At 39.1% G+C, this 15,538-nt stretch overlaps 2 protein-coding genes across 4 annotated transcripts in view; one reads left to right on the forward strand and one right to left on the reverse strand.

Annotated features, from left to right (window-relative positions):
* LOC125741700 (carbonic anhydrase 4-like) overlaps window positions 1–15,538 on the forward strand; it is a 250,869-nt gene that overhangs the window by 100,034 nt on the left and 135,297 nt on the right. The gene's annotated exons all lie outside the window — the stretch shown is intronic.
* On the reverse strand, window positions 1,107–10,120 carry pax10 (paired box 10). Of its 2 annotated transcripts, XM_049012949.1 has the most exons (8): window positions 9,746–10,120; window positions 8,880–9,092; window positions 8,180–8,350; window positions 7,709–7,791; window positions 7,249–7,405; window positions 6,467–6,537; window positions 4,968–5,100; window positions 1,107–4,842 (listed from the first exon to the last, which is right to left on the reverse strand). In XM_049012949.1, exons 2-8 carry the CDS (start codon window positions 8,983–8,985, stop codon window positions 4,745–4,747), a joined length of 819 nt encoding a protein of 272 aa, XP_048868906.1. In that variant the 5' UTR covers window positions 8,986–9,092; window positions 9,746–10,120; the 3' UTR covers window positions 1,107–4,744. The 2 variants fall into 2 exon arrangements, with proteins under 2 accessions (XP_048868906.1, XP_048868905.1); XM_049012948.1 differs by having other exon boundaries at window positions 1,107–5,100.

Here is a 15,538-nt window from a genome sequence, read left to right on the forward strand (position 1 = left end):
AATATCAAACTCTCTTCTTCACCATCGTTTACAAGCTATACCAAACTATAATTTAGGAGATATTAACTTAATTGAAATAATGTGAAATGTCAAAGAAACATTTGTAAGAAATGGGATACCAGAGGAAGTCGGTACAATTATCAAGCTAGAACACAGATCGGAAGAGTAGACTCTATGTACAAACAGATGAAATGATTTTCAAGGCCATCTGTTTGCAATGGAATCCAGAGGGAACAATTTATATGACTCCCTTGCAGTAATCTACAAAAAAGTCCAATTTTCATTATCTTTTTCAGTCTCATAATTAACTGCACAGGTTGTTAGCCTCAGCTCAAATGATACTCATCATTTTCCTGTTGCAAATAAATTAAGATACATACAGGAAAACAAGAACGAAGAGTGCATCTATCAAAGGCAGTAGAATGTATGAAAGGAAATGAATGTAGTGTATATGTGCAGAAAAAATATATGTATTCATAATTTTAACAAACTGTTACAACCATCTACTGTAAATTAGTATTCCTACACAAAGAGTAAGCAGAACTGAGGAAGTGCAGAGATCGAAGCTCCAGGGAAAAAAGGCTTTGTGGAAACATTGTGGTTTCCAGACTCATGTGGCAACATTTTCATTGTTAAACATTTAAGATGCTTTCCATTATGTGTTGTCTCTTCAACAGACAACAGGGAATGTAATGAAAAATTAATTAATTCAGTCAAAAAATTCATCCACAGGAATGAAATCTAATGTATCTCTGCACTTGTCTTTTGGGAAGAATGTGAGCCTCCTGTCATTGCAATTGCATGTTTGTTTTTACAGTATTTTCAGTAGAGATACAGAAACAGGAAAAAGCCTTACAGTCACGTAAGCAGGAAATACAACTGGAGATTGACTGAGAAAAAGTCTCTCTCCCCTAAGTCTGCACTGTTATAAAAAGTAATTTAGTTCTTTGCTTGTCATCCCCTTTCATCATTACTGACATTTTACCATTTAATACCTTTGCTTATCTGTAGCATTGCACTGTCAATTACTTTGATAATTTCTGCTATTTTATGCAATTTAAATTATAAATGATAGAAAAACTTCTGGTCGAATACATTTCCACAGAGTTAGACTTTTATTTCATAACTTTTGCAAAAAGGTTAACAATAAAAACACATAAAACAAAGATTAACTTAGATCATGTCACAGTCTGACACACTTAACATGAAGCAGCAGTAATAAATAAGAATAAAATAATTAAATTTCAGTCAACAGGGAAAAAGTACAGTGGTGTAAGAAATATCAGAATCACACAGCAATGACATGAGCTTATTGCTAATAATAGTAGTTTTGCAATTCCTTTCAGTGACGACGTTACTGATTCTTATTGCATAAACATAAATATTGGCCAGACGAACCAAACGAAATACCACACAGGTGTAGATTCAGTGATGGGTAGGGAGGACACATTGAGAGATTTTTTACATATATATATATTACACACATATTGGATTGCAGAATTGACCCAAAAGCCCCCACCCCTACCCCCCAAAAAAATCCACATGAAAGCTATATACATGGCTTATACATCAATGCTCTGGAGAAGATGCTGCCAGAAATACTATCATAGTATTTTCAAAGCCACTTCCAAGCAGTGACATCTTCCAGCAAGATGAAGCACCGTGCCACACTGACTGCGAAACAATTCCTGGGAGCTAAGAATATCCGCTTGTTACCCTGGCCTGGGAATGGACCAGGTATGAACTCAGTTGAAAAATGATAGACAATTGTGAGACAACATATTGCTCCCAGAAAGCCATCAAACAAGGTCGTTCTCATTTAAACAAAGAATGTTGTTTGGACCTTCTGTATCCAAAAATTCAGGGAATCTGCCTAAAATGCATGGAGAAAATGCCAAACAGAACAGAGATGCTGAGAAAGGCCAGAGACGGTCCAACATAATATTCATAATATTAATGATTCCAGTCAGAGGAAATGAACAAAAACTCTTTGTTTTCATATTTCATGTCTATTCCATTTTTTACACCATTGTAAAGCTAACTGGCAAGAACTATACTGAAACCGCTAAGGAATAGTTTGAAATATAAGGTATTATTTGTGGCAAAGTTTAGGTTTTTCTCTGAGAGAAAATTCTTTTTTTATGTAATCATATAATATATGATATGACTGGAAACATTCTTTATAAAAATTAGAAGCAACTGCAGCAAAACATATTTATCCAGTGCAAAGTTCACCTCTGGATGACTGAACTTTGTCACTTTTTTAATAAAGAAACATCCTTGATTCGAATTATTCAGTTTTTGATTGTCATTCGCTGTTAAAGATCCATGTTTGATTGTCATCATCGGCACTTTACTCCCTCAAGCATTTCAGCCAATACTAATGATTGTCATTTTTCTGTTATAAAATATTTTTGGCTGAACGGAACTCTATTTATTTTTGAGTACTTGCAAACCTGAGAGTCTCTTTTTTACTGGCTGGTGTCAGTATTTGGTTGTCATTGGCTTTTTTTATTCTGGCTCATTGTCATTGGCTGATTGTATTTTAGTTAGGTCTACCTTCTCTTGCATCTGGCTACTTAGCATCAACAGTTTTAGCAAGAATTTGAACATATTTTCTTCTTTATGAATTTTTTAAAATGTTTTGCATCTATTTCAGAATTTACTATTTTAGGGTCAACAGTGGTATTTCGTTTTAATATATTAATAAAATAAAGTGAAGCAGTCAACAGCAAAAAATTATTTTCTTTGAAAATGTCAGTCAGTAGAACTATTATTTGCTAATATGACCTTGGGATCTCAATTATACACAAAGAAATGTACTGAGTTACCATGAACAATATAGAAACAATATAGAAAGATCATCCATCATCCGCCTGTTTGCACATATCAACAAGAAACTTCTCAAAGGAGAACAGAGATGACTGTGAGCCAAGTCAATGTACTGATGTTCATCTGTAGTTACTGTCATGCAAAAATGCTCGTTTGAGCCCCCTGCAAAAGAAGGAGTGTCAGAAGAAGGAGGTCTGAGGGGAGCCCCCTAATCACGTGCCCATCATGAATGCCACTCTGTCACTCAGCCGTAACATTAAGCCGGTGCAGAAACACACCGATTCTGAAGCACGTCCCGAGCACTGCCAATGCTCCCTTTACAGGTCGTGCTCATGACAACCTTGTTTTTCTCCTTTCACAAAATTTAAACTGTGCGGAGTGAGGAGTACTTCACTCCATACCATTTGGTTCCCAACTCTTCCAACATCAAGCCTCAGTTGACTCCGATGTTGACAGATCCCAGATGTAGAGGAGGTGGCTTTTGTAAGTCTTGCCATATTTTACAATTTAATTTTTCTTTTTTATCTTTTATAATAATTTGCTATAGTGTACTTACTAAGCCTGTTACCATTCGCATCCCAAAGATATTCAGTATCTGTATCAATGAACGTGCCAACCCAAGACAAATAGAGCGACAAATGCCTTAAAGAAAAAACTTTAGCTAGTCCTTTCATATAGATCCAAATAAAGCATTGATACCACCCCTAATCTTCCATTTTAATTCCATAAGAATAGAGCTTTAGAATTTAATTTATTAAATTTTTTAACAATGACACAATGTGAGAAATTTAAAATTTATATTTAAAGCAGCAGGAAGGTAGGCCTTTTGACCATGTATTAAATCCATATACAATGAACCAATAACCATGAGTGATAAGATTAAAAGCCAAGATCAGGGTTTATAGCTTCTAGTGACATAGTGATAGAAACCCAAGCAAAACTACAGCATTTTCATGCAGTGATCAATAGAAAGTCGGCTTTAAAAAGGAGGAGTTTGACTTTTTTTTGCATAGACAAAAAGGGATTTTTTCTCGCTTGTCATTAAGAAGAAAAGTATTTTTCAGAATACATTGGATCAGCTGCACGACACGGCCATATAAATGCACTGAATCAGTAGAAGGAATATCATCAAATTAATTCCAGTTTTGCAGTCATTTTATAGGAATGCTTGATTTTGCTGAAACATTCAAATCAGTTTGATTCGAAACCATTAGGCTGGCCAACTGGCATGTGTAACTGTGCTTCTATCCCAGTATTTGTACATCAATGCATGCATGAAGCAATTCTATATATTCAAACCCAGAAATGATTTATTAAAAGTTCAGTTTGTATTCAACAACTAGTTAGTAACCATGAGGCGAGCAGAGTTCATGGAAGTACTCCATGTGTGTTAAATACATGGAGTATGCATTAAATAACGTGGACATTGCATTAAAGATGGGCTTGTTCAATTGATTTTTTACATTTGGAATGAGATATATTGCTCATATATGGCCACAAATTTACTGAGGAGTAACTTTTTTAAAAGAGTTACTTTAGTTTCTGTAGGTTAAATAGTAAAGGCAAAACTTGATCTGTCTACCTCATAAAGGACTGGTGGTGGATTATCTGATAACCATTTTCTATAAGTTTTTTCATGAAGAGGACTAGTTTTATGCAGAGCTGTGATTGTTGTATGAACACCAATTAACCAGAGCAGGCTACTGGTTTATGTTGGTGTGGGACCATCGTTCCCTGAACACAGCTATGAGGTTCCCCTGCCGTAACTTAAGTTTTGCTCTTTCTCCCAGTGTGTGTTTTGTCTCCCTCGCAGCTGAATTCCTCCACAGAGTGAGCATGTCTGTGCTTCTCTTTACTCTCACTGTGTATCACCTCCTGCGTCTCCCTCCCTCTATACCACTGTCCCTCTATTCTATTGCAGCCTGGTCCAGTACTGACCCATATTCTGACCCAAGTTCTGTTCATTCCCAGGAACCTGGACCGGTACTGAGACTCCCGGAGAAATTAGACCTATGGGGAATGAAACACGGACGATGTGTAAGTGAGCTGCTTAGCTGCACAGTCATTGAACAGAGCAGGTCCAACAGCGCGACTGAAACACACGATCAAAGCATCAAATAAACAGGCGCGCTCACCTGTGCTGGAGTTAGCTGAGGGAGGCGGAGGCAGGTGAGGAGAGGAATAAGGGGGTGAGTCAAAGTTCCGAGGGGCAGAGGGGGATGAAGGAAGCATACAGGAGTAAGAGGGGGCGGATTGAGGGGGCACAGACTGAAGAAGAAACAGACAAGGTGAAGAGAGATAAAGAGACGTGGTGAGGATATTGTGAGAGAAGGACAGTAAACAGATAAGATCAATGAAATTTAAAAGTTAGGTCTCTACCTCTATAATAGTAGCTATAAACAAATCTTCCAGCCATTAATCACCTATGCGATTACCCAGGATGCGATTCCAGTGCATCACTGGGCAAATAACACGCAATTTAGAGATGCCAATTAACCTAGCTGCATGTCTTTGGACTGTGGGAGGAACCCAGAGTATGCAGAGGAATCGTTCGGAGCATCACTGAAAGATCAGGCGAACTCCCCCTGCACAGAGCAGAACAGGAATCCATAGCCCCAAACCTAGAGATATGAGGCCACCCACCAAGTCACCCTGACACCATATAAATATACCCCTTGTTTGAAAAACACTTCACAATAAAATCTCTTCAAAGCTAGTTTGAGTGTCAATGATGTTGCTCATTCTCTAAATTAGCTCACATCTTGGCAAACACACCTGGAACTCCTGTTAACTGTTTTCTGTTATTTCTCTTATCTTTTGTCAGCTTTAATCCAGAGTACTCTAACTCTATATTAATCCTTCCACTCTGGTCAATGCGCACAGACACCTCAGTTGCAGGTTGTGATCTCTCAGTCAAACATGTTATTCCACATGCACAAAGCCGACCACATATCTATGAGGCCGCGGGTCGATCATGGAACCGTGCCAGTCACTTATGACAGTGGACGTCTTCACCTTTCTTACAGGTTTTTTGGTTGTGCTCATTCAGCGGTCAGCCGTAAAAACCAGCTCATTTCGTGATGTGATCAATAAAACTCGCTGTTATATCTACCAACAAAGCAACCCTTAGGATCTAAAATACTAAATATGAGCAAGAAATGTGTCTCTGTAGCTAATGTACCTGGGTGCCAGAATGGCTAAATCAGGAGACTAAATCAGCTTCCTCTTTTAAAGCCCTTTAAAAAACCTAGGTTAGCCTTTTTATATTCCTTGTTTAATTTCTCTATTTATTTCATTTTAATGGATTTTAATATATATTATATTATTTATATAAATTTATAAATATTTTATATTTTAAAAAATGTATTGTATCATTTATAATTAAATTTTTATAATTTTTATTGAAAATGCTTCAAGCAGCAGCATGACAATGTTTATAATAATAATAATAACAATTATAATTATTATTATTGATATTTTAATTTTATTCCTATCCAGATTACCAGAGATGTAATCAGTATAGCTCCTGAAAATCACACTGGAATCACAGTGCTGCAAGGTGTTTGCAAATTCCAGTTGAATCACAACAGTGCAAGCACTTGCAGGACAGGGAGGCAATAAAAGCAGAAATCACCTGGACCCCGGAGAAGACTGAGAGCGCGCTGTAGTTTGAGAGGGACGAGTCGTTACGGTTCACCATGGAGCCTGAGGAACGGACAGGAACGCAAAGTGCAAATTCAGTGCACACAGTCGCAGTGAGGATAGTGGCATATTTATAACTAATGCTGCCAAAATTCATAAATGAAGGGCACTGACATTACATGCAGGGTACGCTACAGCTCATACACACTGGCAGTGCGATATGAAATTAATGCAATTTGCACAATTCACTTGAAGACAGCAAGACCCATAGGGTAAATAGTGCAGTACGATAATCTGACAGCATGCCTGGAAATGCCGTCTCAAATTTAAATATAGCAAATTTAAATATTTAAAGAGTTTTTTGGAGCATCTTGTTCACCACAGCTAGGGCATGGCACACATTGTAAAGCAGCCATTATTTTAGTTAATCATTTGACATAACATTAAAGACATGTGGCTAATTAATATACAAATTCTGTAGCATTCAGAGCACATGGCACCATTTATAATACATAAAAATGTGCATCATACATAAACTGATCATCATCAACAATTCATACTCCATTTTGTTGTATGGGGCCATGACAATTAGCTGAGAGAAAATCTAAGTAGTCTGTTTTACTGCATAAGAGGTACCATTAGCTTTCACGTCTTACAAAATAGAGAATAATTATTTAGATATCCTGACAATAACTTTCACACAAGGGCCTCATAAGGCGCCTGAACTGGGCCATGAGAGGGCAGCTCAGGGCAGGAGCCGGGGACAACGCGGACCTGAGCTAGCACTGTGCTGGTGGTGGTAGACTGCTGAGCCGAACGAGGCGCCAAGCGTGCCGTGGGGTCGGGAGCAGGACGAGCCGCTACCCGCCCGCCTCTGGTTGCGTAGCTTCTCCTCCCGTCTCCACTTAGCCCGTCGGTTGGAGAACCACACCTGTCCACCAATCAGCAAGAGGGGCAGCTGTAATGGTCAGCTGATGGTCATATGGGTCAGGATTTGCATATTAAATTGGGAAAGTTTTGTGTGATACCCAATGTAACAATTAGGTTATAAAACAAGTTATGTGGCCATAAAAGTATTTCGGTAGTGGGGTAAGAAAGAAAACGAACCCAAAACATCCCATATCCCCAAATGGACTGCGTAACTACCCTCACAGATATGCTTGATGGATAAATAGCCATGGCGTTTTCAATTAGGTCATCGGACGAAAAGCTTATCAAGAAGGTAATTCTGTACCTGGATCCGTGCTTCTGGGAGATCGATCTTGGCCGCCAATCTTTCACGTGCAAAAACGTCAGGGTAATGCGTCCGCTCGAATTCTGAGGGCAAGAAGCATTTGGTGGTGACAAGACCAGCCTACATGATGCATGAATTCGATGTCAATGCACAAAGAAAGATCTAATCCCAAGTCAAGTTAGTCTCCCAGGACTATCTAAGTAAAACCCAATTCAGCCACTGTGCTGATCTGATAGAGCAGAAGAAGTGGGTCATTTTGACATTTATCTTTAGGCTAGCGAAGGGGTGAATTCCATTTAACAAGCAGCATAACAATATAGCATAACATTAGACAGCAATAATTTTGTAGAGCTCCAAATGATACCACAGGGAGCTCCTGTGACAAGTCAGCAGAGCAGGCATTGAACAGCTACTTTGGAAAATATGACATTGCCTAAAAAAAACTCAATAAATAAAAAATATATAACGGACCTTTCTCCAGAGCTTCTATCTGTTCCTGAGTAAAACTGGTCCTATTTCTCTGTAACTTCCTCTTGAGCTGCAGTCGAAGTTGAGACTCTTCTCCGTCGTCCCTTTCTGCCCGCACTCCTCCACCTACCCCCATTCCTCCATCCACTTCCACGTCACAACCTTCCGGCACGGCTGCACAACGAGGAAAGACAAAGAAGATGATCGCCTTCGAACTGGACAGGTCATTCAAGCAGACTTTCACCAAGAGGCAGAAACTTACAGCAAAAAATATATGATTTAATATGCAGCGGAATAGTTACTGTATGAGTACTTATTAAAAACAAAAAAACAACCAAAATCACAGTTTGAATAGTAATTTTTATGGACTACAGAGACCTGACTTTTTTTTTCTATACCCTATGTCACAATTAGGTTATAAAACAAGTTATTCTACAATTTTGGCCAGAATAAGGAAAGCTTAAGAGCTCTGAGTCGGGGCTGATAAAACTCTCGCTCATATTTGCACAGATATCCATGTCGGTGTTGACAGAACTACTGACAGAACTATCCAGCTCAGCCAAGCGGAACCAGGTGCATCTCACTCCAGTCACCAATGCAGTGATCTACGTCCAAATGGGCAACGTAAACTGTAACATACACACAAGCACGCCCGTGTCTCCACATAGACACTCTACTTTTGTTTTCTGCCGAGGAAGCTCACCTGTATTATGCTGGGAAGGCATCGCATTCGATTCGTGGTACCAGTTGTTTGGTCCAGTCCAGGTTGACCCACTTTGTAGATTTAACATGGTTAATTTTTCATACATTATATTTAACCCCAGCCTGAAAGAAAAAAAAATCAGCACCTTTCCTTGACCTGTTACCTTTGACCCCTGACCCCTGTTCTCCCCACCCCAAGTGGAGACCAACAGACCTGTGGAGAATGAGAAAAAGAAAATACAGCTTACTATTGTGGTAACGGCATTTTCTACTAGAGTAAGCTGGCACTGGACTCGGAAAGTGACAGCCGGCTTCGGCACGCTTGCCAGCTATTTGGGAATTTCACCACATTCATAATGAACACATGCAGCAGTGTGTGTCCCTCAGTGCACAGTCAATATAACTAACTGGACGTTACTGGCAGTGACTAGGGTCAAACTGGCAATCTGCATTCAACCCATGCAGCAGGCTGCTACAAACACAGAAAGTTCAGATTCATTCATTCAAAATGACTTACTTATGTTAATAAATATTGCTTTGCACAAAACCAAAACTACATATAAAAACATAATTTAAAAAAGTCAGAATTAAATAGTATCACACACAAACATGCAAATTCTAGCACTTCTGCCAAAGGTCAAGTTCTGTCCTGTTTATGCTTGTTTTGGTACCTCTAACATACTAACATCTCTGTACCATCCACTAGTTGTTCAGTGCAATTCTTCTCCATGCCTCCGTCTTTATTGGTAACTCTTAAAGTCCCTTCCTGCCTCTCACACATTCCTTGTCTCAGTTTCATCTTTTCTCTAACTATCCTAATTCTTGACTGATTCTAATATGCAAAATTAACATTAAACAGCAACTCACCAACTGATGGCAATGATTTGAATAAATGCAAGACAAGCACAACCCAGTTCTTCTTGCTCTCTCTTAGTGCTCTATTCCTGTTCCGCCTATGCCTGTCCGTCTCTCCCCTTGCTTTGTTGCCAATGGACTATACGTGTGCAAAGAGAGAAGAGATGCAGGGAGAGAGGAGAGATGGAGAGAGTTAGACAGGGCGAAAGAGAGGGAGAAAGGGAGGGAGGGAGAGAGAAAGAAACACGTCTGCGGGCATTCCTGTCCTCGGAGCGATGGAAAGAGAGAGAGTGAGAGAGAGAGAGAGAGAGAGAGAGAGGAGAAAAGAGAGGGAGAGACAGAGAGGGCAAAGGAGAGATAAAGTGGAAGAGAGGAGTGACACAGCGAGTCAATGTCAGTGTCAAGTTTGAACTTAATGCCAAAGAAAGGGGGAGGTGAAACAAGGCAGGGAGCAGTTACACGTATATTAGATGTTCGTTAGTGGAAGAAAAATGTGGCGAATTCATTTTTAAAAGTGACAAAAGATCATTTCATTAAAAGAGAGGGAGAGTAGATTTGGAAATGGACAAAATACAGCAGAGTTCCTGATCACTCCTACGCTGACAAGTTTTTAGTAAATTTGCAAAGCAAAGAAGAAGTGCCAGGCTTTGGTCCACATTTTCTTAACTTGCCACACTTTCCACTGAAAGTATACCCTCCATGATCTCACCGTCCTTCTACTTCCTCAGGTTCTCTTTGCTCGGAGAACAATTTTAAAAAGAGCACATAACTAATGAGAATTACCCAGAATTGCCGTATGCAGTACACGCATAAATTAATGCCTAAGGGTTGCATTTTTTACTCACCTTATTTGTATTGTACATTTCTGAGCAAATTAAACTTTAGCGAGTGAGGAGAGCCAGAGAGTCCCTTATACAACCGAGGCATCTGTCTGAACCAGGATTTTCAGTTTTGGTCAGATGTGGGGACATTTTTAATTGATTTAGGTGGCTATACATGTAGGTAATGCTGTAAGAATGAGAACCAAAACTGTAGAAAGGCGAATCCTGGGTTTAATCAGGGGTGCATAATTGTATAATCATGGTAATATTTACAGTCAATGACTGCATAGTATACTGCATGTCTGAGCTCCACCATTAATACTTTATGTGCATTGCTGCGTACTGTCGTGTAACGTCATGGAGACGTGACATACATGTATACTGTACACAGCACTGTAACATAATTACTTTGACCCTTCTGTCAGAGCAAGGGCAGCGTGATAACGCCGATTATCCTTTTCCAAATAATCAGATGCAGGGAAAATGAGGTTGGTAAGAGGACATGAATAGCAAAACACAGCAATAAGAGGGACAACGGTATAAAAATATCTCTGTGCAGATAAAGGGAGATGGGGGACAAGGAAACGTGAGAATAAGGCAGGGGTAGGAGGGTGCCAACTTGTTTTATTTCCGGTTGACAAAACGCTACGCTCCCTCTCTCTCTCTTTCTCCCTGTCCCTCTCTCTCTCTGTCACTTTCTTCAGAGGATTGCCTGAGAGAAGGGGCTAAAGTGACAAACAACAGAGAGGAAAGAGAGAACACAAGTGAGAAAAATAAAGATGAGAACAATATCCAAGATTATCCGGGTATATCCAAACGCATGCAATTTCCTGTGTCCTATACAGAATATTTTTGTATGTGCAAGCATTATTAGCAGCTTCCATATTTATATAAGTTTTTCTTTGGTTCCTTGAGGTCTTGCGTTTCACATATTTACAGTGCAGTGTACCTTTCTGCATACGTGAGCGTGTGTGTGTATACAAGGGTGTGTTTCTGTCTGAGTGTGCCCCTTAGTGTGCATGCGTGTGCACTTACAAAGATTTGTGTAGCTTTGGGGCACAATTTTTTTGGTCTCTTGTTAGTTTATTCCTGTCATCCTCTCTTTTTTACCGCTGGAAGGGGGGATGAACTGAGGAAGGGGGGGGGAGAAGTTGAGCGGTCACCATAGCAACAATGCCGGGACACATTTTCATCAAGTCTGTAAAATAAAAACAAAAAACAGTACTGGGGGGGGGGGGGGAGTGAGGGGGCAAAATGAATTTGCTTAAAGGGTGGCCAATGTATGAAGAATAGCAGTGACAGCACATATAGACAATATAAATGGAAATATATATATCGCCATGGTAAATATAGTCTCTGACACTCTCCAGTCTGTGTGCCTTTCTCAAGTTTCTTCCCCTTGTTTCAAATTAGCAAGGCGCTTGCTTAGCCCCCAACCTTTGTCTCTTCTCTCCTCTCCCTCTTTCTCTCCCTTGCTCTCTCCACTGTTGTGTAGCCCCAGGTGACACTGTGACGCGTCCTCCCGCCATGCCTCCCTCTCTCACTCCCTGCCCCTGTCACCTTCAATTGCTCCGTGCAGCTGGATGCAGTGCCTGAGGCAAGTGGGGGGGGTGGGGTGGGGTGGGTGCTGGTGGGGGAGTGTTGGGGGGGGGGGGGGGGTAGACTATGGAGCACACACGCACAGACAAGAAGGTAGAGAGGGACAGAGGGGATGAAAGGGGAGCCCGCAGGATGAGATAGCTGGCGGTTCAGGAGGTGCCGATGCAACACAAATTGGCTTAAGTTGTAGTTTTTAAATTTGCGAAATAAGGCTGTTTGGATGGAAACATACGCCAGCGCTGATGCGCTGAATGGCAAAAACAGAACTTGAAAACAGGATGACTTAAAGTAATAACACAAAATCGGTTTTTAAGATGTTACTTAAACTGAAATAGCAAAAGTAATGGAGCGATGCTGAACTGTCAACAAATTTTAAACTTTCGTCAGAAAAAAACTATGAACGTTGTAATTAGTTGTAACTGATGGATGCAGCATTTAATAATTAAACGAGTATATATTAAAGCGAACGTACTGAAGATTTTCCTTTTGTATCTAAGTCCAGTATCTGATAAGTGAACTAGCTAGAATTTAGCAATACCATACCTCCGACGATCAATGTATTCAGTAAAAAAAGAGTAGCAAAGCTAATTTGTAAAATAAATACAGTAGTTTTATTAAAAGTGATAATAGGATAGTAGTGTTTCAGTATAACGATTGGCTTACGCCCATGCACGTGACCATGTTTTTATCTTTGGTATCACATCATAGTATATCGATTCCTTATAAGTTACATTTCTGATATCTAATACAATTCCACGAATACAAAAATCCCCACGGTATTTACACGTCGCACCATGTCTGTGATTTGTGTAATACATATAAACGTTCGACTTCTTTCTTGAATACCTTATTAAAAGGCAGGTAAACAGCGGAAGTTTTCTGCTTACATTTTAAGAAAAAAACTCCTCCAAACTCAGGGCGTGATAAACTTACAGTTACACGGATTTTCTTGACATTAGTTCTAATTACATTATGTTTACTACATAGTTGATTGTTAAAGTAGCCTGCTGTACGTATTTATTGTACAAAGAACATTTCGATTTACGACATTACGGCGTGGTTTATTTAAATTGAGCTCGAGGCCGTAATCGCTGTTTGCTATGAGTCCAAGAGAACAGAGCAGATGTAGGAGACCAGGATAAAAGTTTTTTTTTTTAATTGCGGTTGATCATCACATTTCATTTTCATGTGACTTATGTGGTTTTATATACTGTAAGCTATACATTATTGCTGCTTGTGTGCCCTGAAAGCCGTATCATTTGTGTACAACATTACGTTAAATTGTGCGTATATGCGGTAGTTAAATAGCCAATGGTTCGCAATTAATAATCGCGCGCTGAACCTACGAATATCCCTTGAAACGCACTTATTTTGCGCCGCGACGGAAAATATTTTCTGAGCATAATCACTTAATTAAAAATTAAAGTACGCGAATGCTAAATGATCTGTGAGGTTTTGATGTAGCAGTGTTACAGTGACTTGATTTTAATCGCAATTATTACAATCAGGCCTTTCAAACTGTGTCCCTCTGCGCGTGTGTTTATTTTATGCATTTATCGTGTTTTTAAATACCGTTCAATGGATCGTTTTCATACTGGTATGTCAGATTAAACAAGCAATCATAAGCATATAATTGTAAATAGATTGAATTATTATTATTATGTCAAATATATGTACTCTGGTATAACCTGGGGAGAAAGTGTAAAATGGAAAAAATAGCAAACGCTGAAGACAGAAAATGAACAATAAAAATAAATAACAGTACCGGTAGGAATAGTAATAAAAATAACTGAATATCATTTTGCTATCCTCATATAGTACTGCTGTGGGTGTAGATCTAGCGCTGTGGGTGGTGTTTATTTTCTATATAGAAGACTTTTATCAGTTTACGTAACTTACAGTGGTGCCCGTATAGGTTGATATGCAGCGATTCCAGTCATATGTATCTTACTCAGGGGTACAGCAATACATCTGGAAATGCTTGAGAAACAACTATTCCTCTCCTGCCATAATCAAAAATCTGTAGCAACATTGATGTAAATTTATATGGAAATGGTGGTACCTCTTCAGTCATATAGTCTAAATACATTTACACCCTCGCTCGTACTGTCTGACTGTATTAGGGTCTCATAAATATGTCCGTAGTGGATAATAAATCAACAGTCTAACGACCAATTCAGTATTAATCAGGACGTTATTTAGAGTTGGTTACACACTTAATCTGCTTCACCAATACTAAATCGCTAAATTCAATGTCTATTCATTGTGATAGAAGTGAACAAAGCAGTAATGGAAGGTAAAGGTCACACAGGCTGTTAAAATGTCACATATTGAAATTTAAGCTTTGGAACTATCACTGATTCTTTTTTTCACTAGATTAGAATTCTTTCTCAGTTCATTCTGAAAGGTGGTCCAACAGTAATTAAGTCATAGTCATATTACACCCATGAGTTTTTTTAATGTGTGGGTGTGTAATGCGTGTACGTTTTAACCACTCTAAAATGTACCAGTATGCTGGACACACTGAATTCATTAAAAAATTAAAAGGAGAGGTGTATTTTGAAAAAGCATTCGGCTTTGTTCCTTACTAGTTGGAGATACCTTAGCAAAGTTTTTGAACAATTATATAGTAGAAGTGTATTGCTATAATAAATCTATCCATGTTCTAATCCTGATATTTCCTGCTCAAGGTCATGGCATATTACAGTAATATAATGTTTAAGTTACAAATTCATTGACCTGTTTTTCTGTACAGCATCTTTCTGATTGTGGCTATATTCTACAGGAAAGAAGAGGTAATTCTATGTACCTTTATAATATAAATTTTCTATTTATTTGCAAGGTTTTCCTACTTTGTAAGTTAAGCACCCTAAGGCAACTGCATTGAAAGACAAAAACCAAACTTAAAAACTCTGGATAAGTCACGAAGAGGGAAAATATATCTTACATTTCCATATTAAAGTGAATTAAAATAGTAAAAGTATAAAACTTGCAGTGATTTGATGACTTGCATAGAAGAGTGGTACACTGTGGCATTCTTTATGGGCTTTGTAAATAACATTACACAATTTTCAAAGCTGGCATGGAAAAAAGCTCTTAAAGTAGGTATAGAAAAAAAAACTCCCAACGCCAACTGGCTACCCCTGGGCAGCTCGTGTTGTAACGATAAGGTTTTCTAGCCTTCACCTAATCTGAGACCTGAATGGGTGACATTTTTTGTGCTTTGTTATATAGTTGTGTCATGCACTGCTGCAACCTCAAAGTTCCACACCCCCTCTGGTGGGGGGGGGAGACATAAATCCAAGGGCGCCTGTAGCTCTCAGCCAATTATAAGAGACAGTGTGGACAGACCAGAGCTGGAGTGCGGAGTTGTCCTGCTGTGCGA

This window comes from Brienomyrus brachyistius, chromosome 5 (genome assembly GCF_023856365.1).
Source record: "Brienomyrus brachyistius isolate T26 chromosome 5, BBRACH_0.4, whole genome shotgun sequence".
Taxonomy (NCBI): Eukaryota; Metazoa; Chordata; class Actinopteri; order Osteoglossiformes; family Mormyridae; genus Brienomyrus; species Brienomyrus brachyistius.